The sequence below is a fragment of the Schistocerca americana genome, chromosome 4 (assembly GCF_021461395.2).
Source record: "Schistocerca americana isolate TAMUIC-IGC-003095 chromosome 4, iqSchAmer2.1, whole genome shotgun sequence".
Classification (NCBI taxonomy): Eukaryota; Metazoa; Arthropoda; class Insecta; order Orthoptera; family Acrididae; genus Schistocerca; species Schistocerca americana.
In genome coordinates, this window is record NC_060122.1 from 711,419,975 (window position 1) to 711,435,864 (window position 15,890).

General features: G+C 45.3%; 1 protein-coding gene across 5 annotated transcripts in view; it reads left to right on the forward strand.

Annotated features, from left to right (window-relative positions):
* Positions 1–15,890, forward strand: part of LOC124613954 (magnesium-dependent phosphatase 1-like) — a 45,566-nt gene that overhangs the window by 3,671 nt on the left and 26,005 nt on the right. The window contains exon 4 of one of the 5 annotated variants that reach the window (XM_047142732.1): positions 2,038–2,178. The exons of the other annotated variants lie outside the window; for them this stretch is intronic. Coding sequence (XP_046998688.1) covers positions 2,038–2,177 — 140 coding nt within the window. The 3' untranslated portion in view covers position 2,178. The remainder of the gene's footprint in view (positions 1–2,037; positions 2,179–15,890) is intronic. 5 annotated transcript variants of the gene reach the window in all.

Consider the following 15,890-nt stretch of genomic DNA (forward strand, 5'->3'; position numbering starts at 1 on the left):
GTTAGCCCTTGTCTTTTACCTACTTGATCCTTTGCTGCCTTCACTATTTCATCTCTCGAAGCTACCCATTCTTCTTCCACCGTATTTCTTTCCCCCATTCGTGTCAACTGTTCCCTAATGCTCTCCCTGAAACTCTCTACAACCTCTGGTTCTGTCAGTTTACCCACAACCCATCTCCTTAAATTCCCACATTTTTGCAATTTCTACAGTTCATAACCAATAGATTGTGGTCAGAGTCCACATCTGCCCCTGGAAATGTCTTCCGATTCAAAACCTGGTTCCTAAAACTCTGCCTTACCATTATATAATCTATCTGAAACCTTCCTGTATCTCCAGGCTTCTTCCATGTATACAACATGATTCTTGAACCAAGTGTTGACTATGATTAAGTTATGCTCTGTGCTAAATTCTACCAGGCGGCTTTCTCTTTCATTCCTTACCCCCATTCCGTATTCACCTACTATGTTTCCAGCTCTTCTCTTTCGTACTATTGAATTCCAGTCACCCATGACTATTAAATTTTTGTCGCCCTCCTCTATCTGAATAATTTCTTTTATCTCATCGTACATTCCATCAATCTCTTCGTCATCTGTGGAGCTAGTTGGCATATATACTTGTACTACTGTGGTAGACGTGGGTCTCGTATCTATCTTGGCCACAATAATGCGTTCACTATGCTGTTTGTAGTAGCTTACCCGCATTCCTATTTTCCTATTCATTATTAAGCCTACTCCGGCATTACCCATATTTGATTTTGTATTTATAACCCTATATTCACCTGACAAGAAGTCTTGTTCCTCCTGCCACTGAACTTCACTAATTCCCACTATATCTAACTTTAACCTATCCATTTCCCTTTTTAAATTTTCTAGCCCACCTGCCCGATTAAGGGATCTGACATTCTACTCTCCGACCTGTAGAACGCCGGTTTTCTTTCTCCTAATAACAACGTCCTCCTGAGCAGTCTCCGCCCGGAGATGCAAATGGGGGACTATTTTACCTCCGGAATATTTTACCCAAGAGGACACCATCATCATTTAACCATACAGTAAAGCTGCATGCCCTCGGGGAAAAATTACGGCTGTAGTTTCCCCTTGCTTACCGCAGTTCACAGTACCAGCACAGCAAGGCCGTTTTGGTTAGTGTTAGAAGGCCAGATAAGTCAATCATCCAGACTGTTGCCCCTTCAACTACTGAAAAGGCTGCTGCCCCTCTTCAGGAACCACAAGTTTGTCTGGCCTCTCAACAGATATCCCTCTGTTGTGGTTGCACCTACGGTACGGCTATCTGTATCGCTGAGGCACACAAGCCTCCCCACCAATGGCAAGATCCATGGTTCAACTATTTATTTAAAAACACTAATTGGAAAATAGGGAACCATGAAGAATGTGTTTACAAAAATGCTTTACATCGTGGTTCATGTTCCTCATGGTGCGAGTACTTGATCAAGGTATTGGGAACATTTCAGCTGGAAGACAACACACTGAAACCATGATTTTGCTATCAAATCTTTTTCGTTCAGAACTTAAAATCTCATGTTAATAACATTATCATGTTAAAAACTTAAACTGTGAGAAACAGAAAGCCCTTCAAAATTAGTTCTGAAAGTGAAATTAGTCACATGATAATTTTTGGTATTGATGATGAGAGGTTGAAGAATCATCTCTATTTGATATTTGTCAGCAACAATGGTGTCTTCACTTGGAGGCCATTTAAACTTGATCTTCAATTCTGCCTCTCCTATGTTAAGTAGGCCTAACTTTTCTTACAATTCCTTTCTAATTTTACCAACAAGCAGTCATTGATGATTGGCTTCCTGTCCACAACTACAGCTTCACTGTTACTGTGATCACTCTGACCCATGGATGAGCTTCTGATTTTTGTTGAATAATTGTAAGATTCTGTATCGGATGATCATGATGAAGTCTTCATTTTGGATTTCTGTGGGAGACAATGCACTTTCACTTTTTTCTGTTTTTGTGTAGACTGAAGTTTTTTTGCTGACTTTTCCCATTTTTATTTTTCTGTTTTTTCCAGATAAGACTTCAATTTGCAGCTTTTCGGGAGTAGAAGTTAAAACTGATGATTTATCTCTTTTGCTACTGCCTTTGATCAACCAAAGCAAGGCTTCAGGGCATGGTCTCACAATTTCTTGTAAAAACGGTGTATGGGAGTAAGGTACGAATAGCAGTATACGGAATAAACTGTCCCCACTAATATCTGCATATACATATTTTCGACAATTATCATACAGGTGCACACAGTACAAGGTATAAGAACAGACTGAGTTAACACGGCGGCTCGTATGAGCGACCTGAGTCCCATAGATTAATGTTGTCAATGGTCAATATGACCTATCGACACCACACAGCCTCCCCCCCCTCCCCCCACTTCTCCCGCGATACGGAGTACTGCATGTGAGTCTTGAGGGAAGACCGTGTGGCCATTGACGCTGTTGGTGGTCGTACGAGCTGGTAGATGCACAACCGGGATCTCCACCCTGACGGGTGCGGAGGCGGAGCGACGGGAGGCAGGTCCACCTCAAAGTCTTTGAGCCAGCAAGGACAGACGATGCAGCGGCCAGCCCGAGGGCAGGTGGGTTGAACGGTGGATGGCAGGGCGTAGGTGTGGCAAGCCCAGACTCTAATCAAGCCATCTGGCGAGATGAAGGCACAAATTGTCATCGGGTCACACTTGTGAGGGAGGGTGAGGCTATGCACAACACTGACATTTAACTGGTCATTGGGTGGCGGGGCCACGGTGTCTGTGAGTAGAATGAGAACCCGGTCGTCAAGAGTGACGACTGAAATGTTGTCCACACAGTGTGTGTGTGTGTGGGGGGGGGGGGGGGTGTACGTTGTAGAGCAGGGTGACTATGGGAGAGGGTGTCTCTGTAGTCAATAAGGTAGCAGCGAAACCCGCACACAGGGTGGAGGGTGACGTGTGTGAGAAACCCACGAAAGGTGATGGGGAGGCATCGGTTGAACAAAACTGCACGGTGGCCTGAGGAGAAACATTGTCGGACTTCACGGCAGGAGGGAGACTGGCGGGAGAGTCGTTAGGAGAATCAAACTGAGCCAGCAGAGGGACGTCGGAGTCAACGAATGCTGGTTTGAGTCGGTGTAACGAAACAGTTTGCGGACTGTCTTTGATGGTTATGTCAAAAGTTGTATTGCCCTGCCGGAGGACTTTAAAGGGGCTGAGATAAGGTGGTTGCAGAGGCTGTTGGACCGAATCGTCTCAGCATTACATGGGAGCAAGTGTTGAGAGCGGTTGGCACGTTAGTGTCTGTCGGGGTGTGGCTGGTAGGTGGGTGTAGGTGTGCATATTTGAAGTGGGTGTGCATACGACTTATGAAATCCGGTGAGGGGGGGAGTCTTCAGGTACTTGAGGCTGAATGGGTTCCCCTGGTAGGACAGAGTTCTCCCCGAAAACGAATTCTGAGATAGTTCCGTGGAAGTCGGGCTTGAAAGTTGAACGGATGCCAAGCAGTACCCATGGAAGTCCTTCAGACCAGAGGCAGTCATGGCACCTGAGCGCCATTTTTAGAGTGCAGTGCCACTATTTCACTAAGCCATTGCTTTGTGGGTGGTAGGCTGTGGTGTGAATTTTCTTTATGCCGCAGACGTTACATAAAATGGTGAACAGGGGAGACTCAAACTGCCGACCCTGGTCGGTGGTGATGGTGGTCGGACAACCAATCCTAGCAAACCATGAGGAGATAAAACCTTTGCCACGGTCTTGGCAGTGATGTTAGGTAAGGGGGCTGCCTCTACACAGCAGGACGTGAGGTCACTTGTGGATAGAATGTATCTGTGGCCCTCCAACGGTGGAAGAGGACCAATAAGATCGATATGTACATGACGAAATCATCCTGGAGGGATGTCGAACTTGCCCAGTGGTGGGGTGCTGTGGTGGTCGATTTTGTTGTGTTGGCAGGGGACGCATCTGCGTGCCCAGGTTTGACAGTCCCGTTTTATATTTTTCCAAATGAAATGATCGGAGACGAGCCGTGTAGTGGCGCAGTTATGCAGAGCGTCGAAGGCCCTGCTGGCTCAGAGGGGGTGGAAGTAACGAGCGTAAGGTACCGATAGAAGAGTAACACCACACCTTGTCCACAATGCCAGTGACTTTAGCTTTAGTAAACACAAGGGATGTTTCAGGGTCCATGAGGAGAGCTTGAGATTCCTCGTCAAGGCTTGTGGGGCGGCCAGGTTGGATAAGTCAATGATGCGTGAAATAGTATTGATCCACGAAAAAAAATCTGCGGCGATGTTGTCCGTGCCTTTGATGTAGCGAATGTCGGTTGTGAATTGGGAGACTAGATAAAACTGGCGGAAACGCCGAGGGGGTGGGTCCTCGTGGGGGGGGGGGGGGGGTTGCAGAAAGCATCTGCGAGTGGTTTGTGATCTGTGAGAATGAAGAACAAGCGACCCTCCATGTCGGGGCAGAAGTGTTTGACAGCCTCATAGACCACAAGGCGTTCTCTATCAAAAGAAGGGGTATTTCTTCTGAGCTGTAGATAGTATTTTTAGAGAAGAAATGAAGAGGGAAACTGTGTCTTCCTTGCATTCCTGTAGCACCGCTCTCACTGCGATGTCACTGGCGACCATAGTGATGAACAACTCGGCTGAGGGGTCAGGGTGGGCGAGTGTCACGGAGCGAGCTAAAGAAGTCTAATGCATTGAAAGCCTCCAGCATAGGTGCAGTCCAGCAAACGGGTTTGAGTCCTGAAGTCTGTTTACCCAACAGTGAGTCTGTCAGCAAGGCCTGCACGGCAGCGGCAGAAGGCAGGTGACGACTGTAGTAATTTATTGTGCCCAAGAAACGTCGGAGTTCTTCGTAAGTAGCCAGGGGCGACAGTGAAGTGATGGTGTGTACACGACACTTGGGAGGCTGTATTCCGTCGGTGGAGACGGTGTAACCCAAGAAAGTGACAGAAGACTGACGCAACAGGAATTTTTCTTTGTTGACCTCGACGCCGTTGGAGTTCAAGGTCTGGAGGACCAAGGATAAATGATTTTCATGTTCCTCAGATGATTTGCTGAAATTGAACATGTTGTCCAGATATGCGAAACAAAACTCGAACTGTCGTAAGATGGAGTCAATGAAATGCTGCCACGTTTGTGCCATGTTTTTTAGGCCGAATGGCATGAAGTTGTATTGGAACAAACCAAGCGGCATGGAACAAACCAAGCGGCGTGATAATAGCTGTTTTAGGGATATCATCCGGTGCTACGGGAATCTGGTGGTAGGCACATTTACAGTCACTAACACTGAAGATTGTAGCTCCCGATAACATATGAGTGAAATCATTTATGTTAGGCATGGGGTAATTGTCCGTGACAGTATGTGCGTTTAAACGTCTGTAGTCACCGCACATTCAGAATGAACTGTCGTGTTTGAGGAAAAGGTGGATCGGTGAAGACCAGTTGCAGTCTGACAGTTGCAGGATGCCTGTCTCCAAAAGTTCGTTAATTTGCTGCCGGGCTGCATGTAACTTAATAGGGTTGGGGTGTCTAACCTTGTGCCCTATAGGAGGACCGGCAGTGGTAACTAACTTGTGTGTCGTCCCGTCAGTGACGGAAGAAACTGAGAATTGCATATGAGACTGATCAATGTCCTGACGCGAAGTTTTTGGACGGGTAGGGCGCAACGAGGCGTAGCCGTTAGTGTGAGTGGAAAAAAGGCAGCATGAAAGTCGCATGTCTAGTACGTGAGGACGGCGTGCGCTTGTTTGGAGAGGGCGGCTGCGCGTACAGCACGGAGAAGGTCGGTATGCGCGGCGACTGTCTGGTGTCAACCTCGCACTTGGTATCCAGCGCTGGCAAGAGTGGCATTGGTGTTGCACATGGAACAGCGATGGCCGCCGAGTCATGTGGCTGCCATGCGAGAGATGCGGGTCAGCTGCCCGCGCAGTGAGCATGGTCGTATTGCACGCATGACTGTTATTGGAAGCACTGTCTGTTACATATGTCAGTGAACGTGATAAGTGCATAGGGGATGCGGAGTCTACTGGATGCAAATCGTCACTCGCAATTAATGTTTTTGGACTAAACTGATGAGTATCCAAGCTGGTGTCTGCTGGAGAAACACGAGTAGGTGGCGGGACTGTGGACTGCAGTTTCAGCAGCGAGGTACGAGCTGCTACGAGCTTGTTGTAAAGTGTGTGCTATTCTTTGTTTCAGCTCCTAGTTTTTCTGGCACGGTTGTGCCACCGAGTTGTCTTCTGACAGTAGGTTAGTGACACAGGTCACAATGTCGCCCGTGAGGGCAGAGCACTCGTGTACCAACTCACATGTCGCGAGAGAAACAGAACGTGGAACATAAATGCGGGAGTGCAGTATCTGAATGTTAGTGGGATGGTGTAGCATTGAGCCCTGAACTACATTCGGAGAGAGTTTGTAATGGGACAAAAAATCCATATTGAGAATTGGTTCATTAATGTCAGCAATGTAGAAAGTCCACGGAAAACACACAGAAGGAGATAGGTGCACCGTAACTTTGGCAGAGCCTGAAGTTTGTAATGTTGGTGTGTTGACAGCTTGTAGAAGTTACTTCATCGGTGAAAAGATGGGGGGGGGGGGGGTGGCAGGGGGGGGGGGGGGAGTAGCCATTGATGTAGGTATCATATAGAAGTCAGCGCCAGTGTCGACTAGGAATACGAACCGTGATGAAATGTCAGTCACGTACAAACGACTGCTTGGCTGGGCAGACGAGTGGACGGAGTGCAATCTATGACGACGCATGTGAGGTTCCCCATAGGAGTCGGCGTCTATAAGGTCAAAAAAGTAACAGATCAAATCGGCAAGATTTTAAGGAAACATAACGTTCGACCGATTTTCAGACCAACTAAGAAAATAGGCCAACCACTTCGTTCCATTAAGGATAAATGTCCCCCTCTGCTGCAAGTCATATATACAAGATTCCATGTACATGTGGTAAAGCCTACCGTGTGAATACACAGTTGAAGGAACATAAAAGTCTTTGCCGACTAGGGAAAACGGACAAGTCAGCCATGGCGGAATATGCTCTGCAGCAGGGTGATCACATTGTGAAATTATCAAAAACTGAAATTTTATGTACTGTGACGAACTATTATCCTCGGCTATATAGAGAAGCCATCAAAATACATAAACATGGGGATAATTTTAACAGAAAAGAAGCAGCTATGAAACTCAGCGATATATGGACAGTGGCACTACAGAATCAATGATAAGTTTTTGTCTTTGACGTACTACGATCGATAGTTATATTTTATCCTTGACAAGATTTATCTCTGCTATCACGTGAAATCCAGGCCACGCCCACTTTCCATGGTATTTAGGCTGTTCTTCGATGTCCCACTCATCAGTTTGCAAGACTCAGCACAACCAGGAGCACCTCCAAAGATGTCCAACGTAGCTTTGGACGAAACGTCAGGGAGAGAAAAGTTCCATGGACTATCGAAGCCACAAGTGGTTCCACATGTTGAAGGCTCCGGACAGATCAACAATGTCGGACTAAGACGACAGTAGGCCTAAGCCTGTCCATACCAGTTTCAATATGCTCTGTATGTTTTTCAGTATTTGATGAAGGTCCGGTACTTTCCACAGGGACATGTGACTGTTAGTAACCTATCAGTTACGTATGAAATCAGAAATTCGTCATTAGTGAAAACCTTTTCATTCATGGTAAAAATACTACTAACTTGAAAGTCTTTGCAAATATATTCATAAAAGCTAATGGGGAAGACTTGCCTACTGACAAATTATGTTATTAAATAATTTGTAATTGCTTAAAGCCATTTACAAACATGTTTTTAATAATTATATAAAACTATTTATGTGTGAAATTTGTTTACAAAATATAGCTGCGTGTTAATGTAATATTTTCATGGAGTTAATTTGGTCACAGCTCAATTCTCTCTTAACCTGAGTGTCACAAGTATCCCTCTCTTCACCATTTTCATTCAGCTGGCTGTGTCTAGGTTATTAATTATACAATCATTCAGACTTTTCTAAAAAAAATATAAGATTCAAACTGCAGTTCTTTCAGTCACTAAGCTTCTTCCTGTTAAACATAAAAATTGCACCAAACAAAAATTGGAAACCATTTACTTAATTATCTACTGCAGAGCTGTCAAAAACAATAAACCATCAGTACAACTTCTGTCTTCCTCCAATACAGCTGATGGTTTTTACTTGTTAAATACAAATGAAAACTCAACAGTGATATCACCTACAGAAAAATAAATTAACCTATAGTTCAGAAAACATGAGTGGCTTATGTATGCAAGGTGCTCAACTATTCCAGCTAACTGTGCAACCTTTGATAATGAAAACCCGTGGTGGAGTATAAATAATTTAAGAAGTAAAGGTAACAAACAGCGTTGAATACTTAAGGTTCTGAGTTCTCAATTTTCATAGCTATAGAGTAGAGATTCATTGTCAAGACCAGCCCCACACACAGAGTTCCTATGAAGCTCACAATTTGCAGCATTGGCCCTAGATTTGATTGTGCCCCACTGGTTCTGAGTCGAGTGCAAGGACTGAACCAGATACTTTGAGGATTCTTTGACAAGGTAGGCTGTGACTTCCTTTACTTGCACCATAGGATTGAGAACAGTAGGGTCCCCCTAAACAAGTCAGGAATTCACTACACATCAGAAGCTGCTACCCTGGTAGTTGACTGCGTGTGATGTGCCCACACAGGTCCCCACAGGGGGCTCACAACCCTTTCATGAGTACATGCTTGGCTACCATGGGGCCCCAGCCTTCACAGCAAAAGGGATAACACTCTCGGTGCCTGAGCTGAAAAATCCACATGTAGGCTGAGCAGTTTGTGCCAATCTTGACTGGGGCACAGGGACTCCAAACAACAGATTACTAACCAGGTTGCCATTGCTGAGGCTGGATGGCGCCCATCGGGAGAGGCCCCCATTCGAAGACAGTGACACTACAGCAGGTGAGCTACAAATGAAGCAGATGAAGTTATTTCACACTGGTGGCCATACGACCCTAGCAGTCTCTATGGAAGGAAAGTCCTCATTCAATACAGAGAGATAAGACCCTATAATGTTCCCTTCCCTGACTACACCTTGGGAGGAACATAGGGCTAAGCGGCAAGCAGAGAAATGCTCCCCGCAATACTTGGATTGCACAAGAACTGGTGGTGATTCTATCTTGGCCACAAAACCCTTATTCTTTGTGGAGAACATCAAGAGAAAATTGTGGAAGTGGCAGCCATCTCTAAAATGAAAAGGAGATCAGTTTTGATAAAAACAGCATTCCCGCTCAGTCACGATCACTGCTCGGTTGTAACAAGTTGGGCGACATAATGGTGACTGTCACTCCCATACTAGTCTGAATATGGTTGAGGGTACCACTTTTCACCAAGACCTGCTCTTACAATCTAAAAATGAGCTACACACCAACTTGGAGCCACAGGATGAACTCATTGTCCGCCGTATCCATAGGAGGCCAGAGGACAATAGAGTTGGTATGGGTGCCTTCATCTCGGCCTTTGAGGGCAATTCATTGCCTGAAAAGGTCAATGTGATGGTATACCTATGCAGTGTAGAACCATATGTTCTCCCTGCTCCCATGCAGTGCTTCAAGTATTTGAAATTTGGGCATTTCCTCACATTGCAAAGTTAGCCAACCTGTAGAGACTGTGGATGACTGCTGCATACAAAAGTCCCTTGTGCCCCCCCTCCCCATGTATGTTAACTGTGGAAAGTGCCATTCTCCGTGATCACTAGATTGCACAGTTTTCCAGATATAGAAGAAAATACAAGGATTCAGACTTTGTAAAAACTAACTTATAAAGAGGCCTAGAAAAGTATGAGCGGTGCACCCAGCATGTCTAACAGTATCATATGTTGCAGCTCCGTCAATATTGCCCCCTTTGGTGATGGTACTCCCGCCCGTTACATCTCCTACAGTTGGCTCTCAGGGCTGCTTGACCAAGCCCTTGATGATTGGTTGGGGGATCTCCTCTTGCTCCCCCCCCCCTCCTACTTTGGGATTATTTGCATCCCACCCACCAGGGACATTGGTCCTCACCTCCCAGCAGGAGACAAACCACCTTCCTCCAGCTTCTCTCACCAGGAAGGACTCCGGGGGATACTTCCTTCCACAGCTTCTTCCATTGTATAACTGGACAGCAGCCAGTGTCTGAAGAAGCCAGATACTGCTGGTCGCAGGGCTCTGTAATCATCATCATTACCTGAAACTGATTCAAAAGAGAACTCGCTGTCTTCCAAATCCTCTAAAGAGAGGCAAGGTAAGAAAAAGTCCTCCAAGAAGATTCCAGTTGCCTGCATGCCACCAGAACCCCCCCTGTTCCATTCCCATGTCCAAGGCAGAGATTTTGGTGGCCCCTGAGGCCTCATGTCACACCACACAACAGAACCTAGAACTTATGTGTGTTGATGACTTAACCCCTCAGCCAGTGGCAACAGGTGACCCTGGTGCATAACATGCCTCCTTGTTCCTTCATGGCCTTACAGTACCTAGACAATGATATTCTCTATTGAAACTGTAAGGGTTTTTTCACCACCTAGCTGAGCTACTACGTCTTTAAAGCACATCTCCTGCCTTCTGCATTGCCCTTCAGAAGACTTGGTTTCCAGCAGTGTGGATCCCAGCCCATTGTGGATACTGCGGATACTAGAAGAATAGTGCTGCTAATGACAGGGTGTTGGGCGGTGTTTGCACATGTGTTCTGGACACTCTGTATAGCAAACTTGTGCCTCATAATACACCTCTGGAGGCTGTGGTTGTTTGGGTAAGAGTCTTTACGAATATTACCATCTGCAGTGTTTACCTCTCTCCCGATGGTTAAATGTCTCAGATCATATTGTTTGCATTGGTTTCTCAGTTTCCCCCACATTTTCTAATCTTGGGTGATTTCAATGCCCACAACCCTTTGTAGGGTGGAACCATGACCGCTGACCATGGTAAAGAACTTGAATATTTACTGGCACAATGGACCTTTGCCATCCAACAACCTTTTCATTTGCAGCCCTTGTTTTCTCCCATCCATCCACAGGAGAGTTCACAATGGCCTGTGTGGTAGTGACCACTTCCCGATCTTCCAGTCCCTCCCTTAGCATCACTTCCCTGTAAACACCAACCCAGGTGGGCTCTCAACAGTACTGACTGGACAGCCTTCACCTCTGCTGTTGCCCTTGGCTGCCCGCCGCTTGGAGATACCAACGAGGCAGTCTAGAATTCCACTACAGCCATTCTTTCAGCAGCTGATTTAGCGATACCATATTTCTCAGGACCACCCTAACAGGGAACAGTACCTCGTTTGTCACCAGAAATCACAGTGGCCATTAAGAGATTGTAGGTGGGTCTGCAACGCCATAAGGGGCACCCATCGATGGAGCATCTCATTGCCTTTAAACAGCTCTGTGCCAGGGTTTGCCACCTAATAAAGCGATGGAAGTGACAATGCTGGGAATAGTATATTTCTACCATCAGACCACGTACCTCTCCTTCGCAGGTTTGGGCAAAGATAAGATGTCTATGGATACAAGACTCCTGCAGGTGGTATTACCTTGAACGGCACTGTCTACACTGACCCAGATGCCATTGGTGAACGTTTTGCCCTGTGTTATGTTAGAGCCTCAGCATCTGAGAATTATCAACCTGCTTTTCATGTTGTAATACAGAGGGTGGAGCAAAAGCAATTATCTTCACTAAACACCACCTGGAGCCATATCATGCTTGATTCAGCGAGTGGTAATTCGTCAGTATTGTAGCCCACTGCCCTGATAGAGACCCAGGGCTGGACTGCATCCACAACTAAATGATCAAGCACCTATTAGTGGTTTGTTAGCATCATATTCTTGCCATCTCTAACGCATCTGGGGTGAGGGTGAGTTCCCATCGCAATGGCGAGAAAGCATCATTGTTCCAATACCGAAACAGGACAGAATTGGAAAGTTATCAGCGAGTTAGCCTAACTAGTGTTTTCTGTAAGTTGCTTGAACACATCGTGATTCAGCGACTGTGTTGGCTCCTTTATTCTTGAGGTCTTCTTGCTCCTTCTCAGGGCGGTTTTTGCCAAGGTTGTTCTACTACTAATAATCTCGTTTACATGTAGTCTGATATTCAAACAGCCTTTACCAGACGTCAACACCTTTTATAGCCATCTACTTTGACCCGTTATAGACTTAAGACACCACATCCTAACTACACTACATGAGTGGGTTCTGCATGGTCCACACCCAATTTTCACACAGAACTTCTTGTTTTACTGTACTTTTTGGGTTCTAATTGGTACTTCTGACAGGATCCCCCATATTCATGAGAATGGGGTCCCACAGTGCTCTGTACTGACTGTTTCTCTCTTCTAGTAACCGTCAATTGTCTAGCAGCAGCTGTAGGGCCCTCAGTATCTCCCTCCTTGTATGAAGAGACTTTTGCCTCTACTGTTTCTCCTCAGTAAACTAGATAAAAAAGCTGTAATGTTGTATCTCAATGAGGCACTTGAAACTTTCAGCACATGGTGGGAGCGTGTAGAGGGACTCTGGCTGAAGCTAAAAGAATAACTGACCATGCACTGGATAGATACGTACCAGTAAAAATAAATCTTGTCATACCAAATTTTGGCTATCCTTTATTGCCTTGTATCTACTGAAAGAGTAATTTTCTGAAGTTAATACTTTACTTATCTGCAGCCTGCCAGCATATCAGAGTTCTGCAAGTGGCACCCAAATTGCTCACATAACTGAGTTCTCAAAGTTCAAAGTGTTAAAGAATTCAATCCGTCAATTTTGGCTTGCTTTAGCTGAAAAAATAGCATCATGGTCACTGATACTAGTTTTAATGTCAGGTCGATTTGTTGCCATTAGATCCAATACATTTCCATCATGAGTGGGGTTCTGAACTATCTGTCTAGTCTCCACCGATGATTACAGTATGTTTGAGGAAATTACATATATGCAAACCTCCCAAAGTCCCACAGTCCGGCCACAGAGGAGCATTCCCCTCGTAACTCAGTACGATCCGGAACTGGAGCAACTGAATTTCATTCTCCGCCAGAGTTTTGATTACCTCTCGTCATGCCCTGAAATGAGAAATGTCCTCCCCACTGCCCTTTCCACCCCTACAGTGGTATTCGACTGTCCACCGAACCTACCCAATATACTCGTCCATCCTTACACAACCCCTGCTCCCAATCCCTTACCTCATGGCTCATACCCCTGTAATAGACCTAGACGCAAGACTTGTCCCATACAATCTCCTACCACCACCTACTCCAGTCCGGTCACTAAAATCACTTATCCCATCAAAGGCAGGGCTACCTGTGAAACCAGTCGTGTGATTTACAAGCCAAGCTGCAACCTCTGTGCTGCATTCTATGGAGGCATGACAACCAACAAGCTGTCTGTCCACATGAATGGACACCGACAAACTGTGGCCAAAAAACAAGTGCACCTCCCTGTTGCTGAATACGCTGCCAAACATGATATCCCTCATCTCAATGACTGCTTCACAGCCTGTGCCATATGGATCCTTCCCACGAAAACCAGCTTTTCTGAATTACGTAGGTGGGAACTTTCCCTTCAATACATCCTACATTCCCGTAACCCTCCTGGCCTCAACCTTCGTTAGTCACTGTCCTCACCCATCCAGCCCCCTCCCTGTTCCCATTGCAGCTCTACAAAGCCGTCATTTCACTGCCACACCCAGTCTTTTAATTTCTTTTTATTTCTCTCCTTTCCGCTACTTACCCCCTCCCCCCTTCGCACTTTCTCTCCTGCCCTACATCTAAACTGCAAATTTTTCAGTGTCTGCCACTCCTACCATACTATCCCTCCCCCTCCCTGCCCCAGCCTCCTCCTTACCCCCACTCAATCCCACTCCCATCATGCACTGATGCTGCTGTTCGCAGTGTGGTTTCAGCTCTGTGAGACTGCAGACGTGTGTGCAAGTTGCGTTTTTGTGTGTGTGTGTCTACTGCTGACAAAGGCCTTACTGGCAGAAAGCTTTAACTGTGTGAAATTTTTTTTTGTGTGTTTGTGTGTGTGTGTGTGTGTGTGTGTGTGTGTGTGTGTGTGTGTGTGCCTATCGCGACTCAGCATCTCCGCTATATGGTGAGTAGCAACTTTCTTTCTCCAGTATTGTAGCAAAATGGTTCAAAAAACTTAAAAAAAAACAACAGTACTGAATCAGTCGTCACCCAAGTTATCTAGATCGGTTGCCGAACTACGATGGTCTAATTTCAGGATTATGGTAGAGTAAAATTTGGGAATCAGAATCAAAAATGCCCCCATCGTAGCATAAAAAAAGGCGGTTATGTTCTGGGCAGAGTTAGGGATGTAAAAGAAGGGACACACTCTTCAACTTATCTAGCAGCTTCAATCAAGCAGCTGAAATCAAAACCTCTTGACATATTACACACTTCTTCCCACAGCAGTGAGCTCTCTTAGACTCACCCCTTTTACATATATGGTGAGGGGTGTAAGAACAAATAGACACAAATTTATTTGCTTCTAGGTAGTGGGATGCATTTACAATAGGAAGCACCTGAATATTCGAGAGTAGGAAGTATCCCAGAGTGGGTATGCATGCATCCTAAACTTTAATGACACATTGTGTCATATTGCACTACTTGACAAAAATGCCATGTTGGATGACATGATGGTGTGTGTCATGGTATAAAACACATTATCAGATAAGAGGTCTGTTCAAAAAATTCTGAAACATTCATAATTTCACACCAGTGCTGTGTTGGAGTGAAATGCAGTTGGCATGCCTGCTCGTACCTGTGTTTAATGTGTAACTCACAGAAGCTTCATTGTTGTATGTGTGTTAGTTATTGTTCACTGCTGCACTGAGCAGAATGTTGTGTCGCACAGTTTGCGAATTTTGAGATGGCATAGTTAGATGCGCAACGTGTCTGCATTAAATTTTGGGTGAAACTGTAGGAAACCTCTGCATAGACACATCAAATGATGCAGAAAGCCCGTGGTAATGAGTGCTTAAGCCATGCTAGCTGTTATGAATGGTTCACATGGTTTAAAAATGGCCAGATGGAAGTTAAAGATGAGCCAAGCCTAATTCAGGATGCCCTCCATCATCTACTGATGACGCTCATGTCAGGAAAGTCATTGAAGTATGGAGTGTCTGAGAGATTGCAGAAGAATGTTAACATTTCAGTTGAATCATGTCATGAAATCCTAACTCAGCATCTTGGGATGTATCATGTTGTCACCAAGTTCGTCCCACAGTTCGAGTCAGGACCAGAAAGGCCTTCGCCTGTGAAATCTCTGTGCTGCCTCATCCTCCGTATTCTCCAGACCAGGCCCCTGCAGACCTTTTTGTATTTCCAAAGTTGTAAACTCTATGGAAGGGATGAGAATTTTCAACGGCAGACAAGAGAGAAGAAAATTGTCAGATGGTGGTTCAAGAGATGCAGCAAAAGATGTACCAAGACTGCTTCCAGAAGTAGAAATGGCTTTGGGAGCAGTGCATTGATTGCAGATGAGTGTATTTCAGAGGAGACTATGCACAATAAGTAAAAGGTAAGTGTAGAAAAATTCTGTGGACAGTGTTCCGGAATTTTATAAACAGACCTCGTATGTTACTGTACTTGACATAATGCATTACATTACATGACAATGGTACTAATACTAACAAGTAAAAAAGGTGAAATGTGTCAAGATGTTTTGATTTAAATGTTTATGAAGCTGCCAGGTAACTCAAGAAGCTAGTACCCTTCCTTTACATCCCTAACTCTGCCTTTTTTTGTGCTACGATAGGAGAATTTTTCAGTCTGGCATTTACCTACCACCAATTCTCCTCATCTTGTGGGATCTTTATGTTCACAACTCATTGTAGAGCAGGTCCAGAATTTCTAAGCGAAATTTTTTATTACAGTATTTATTATTT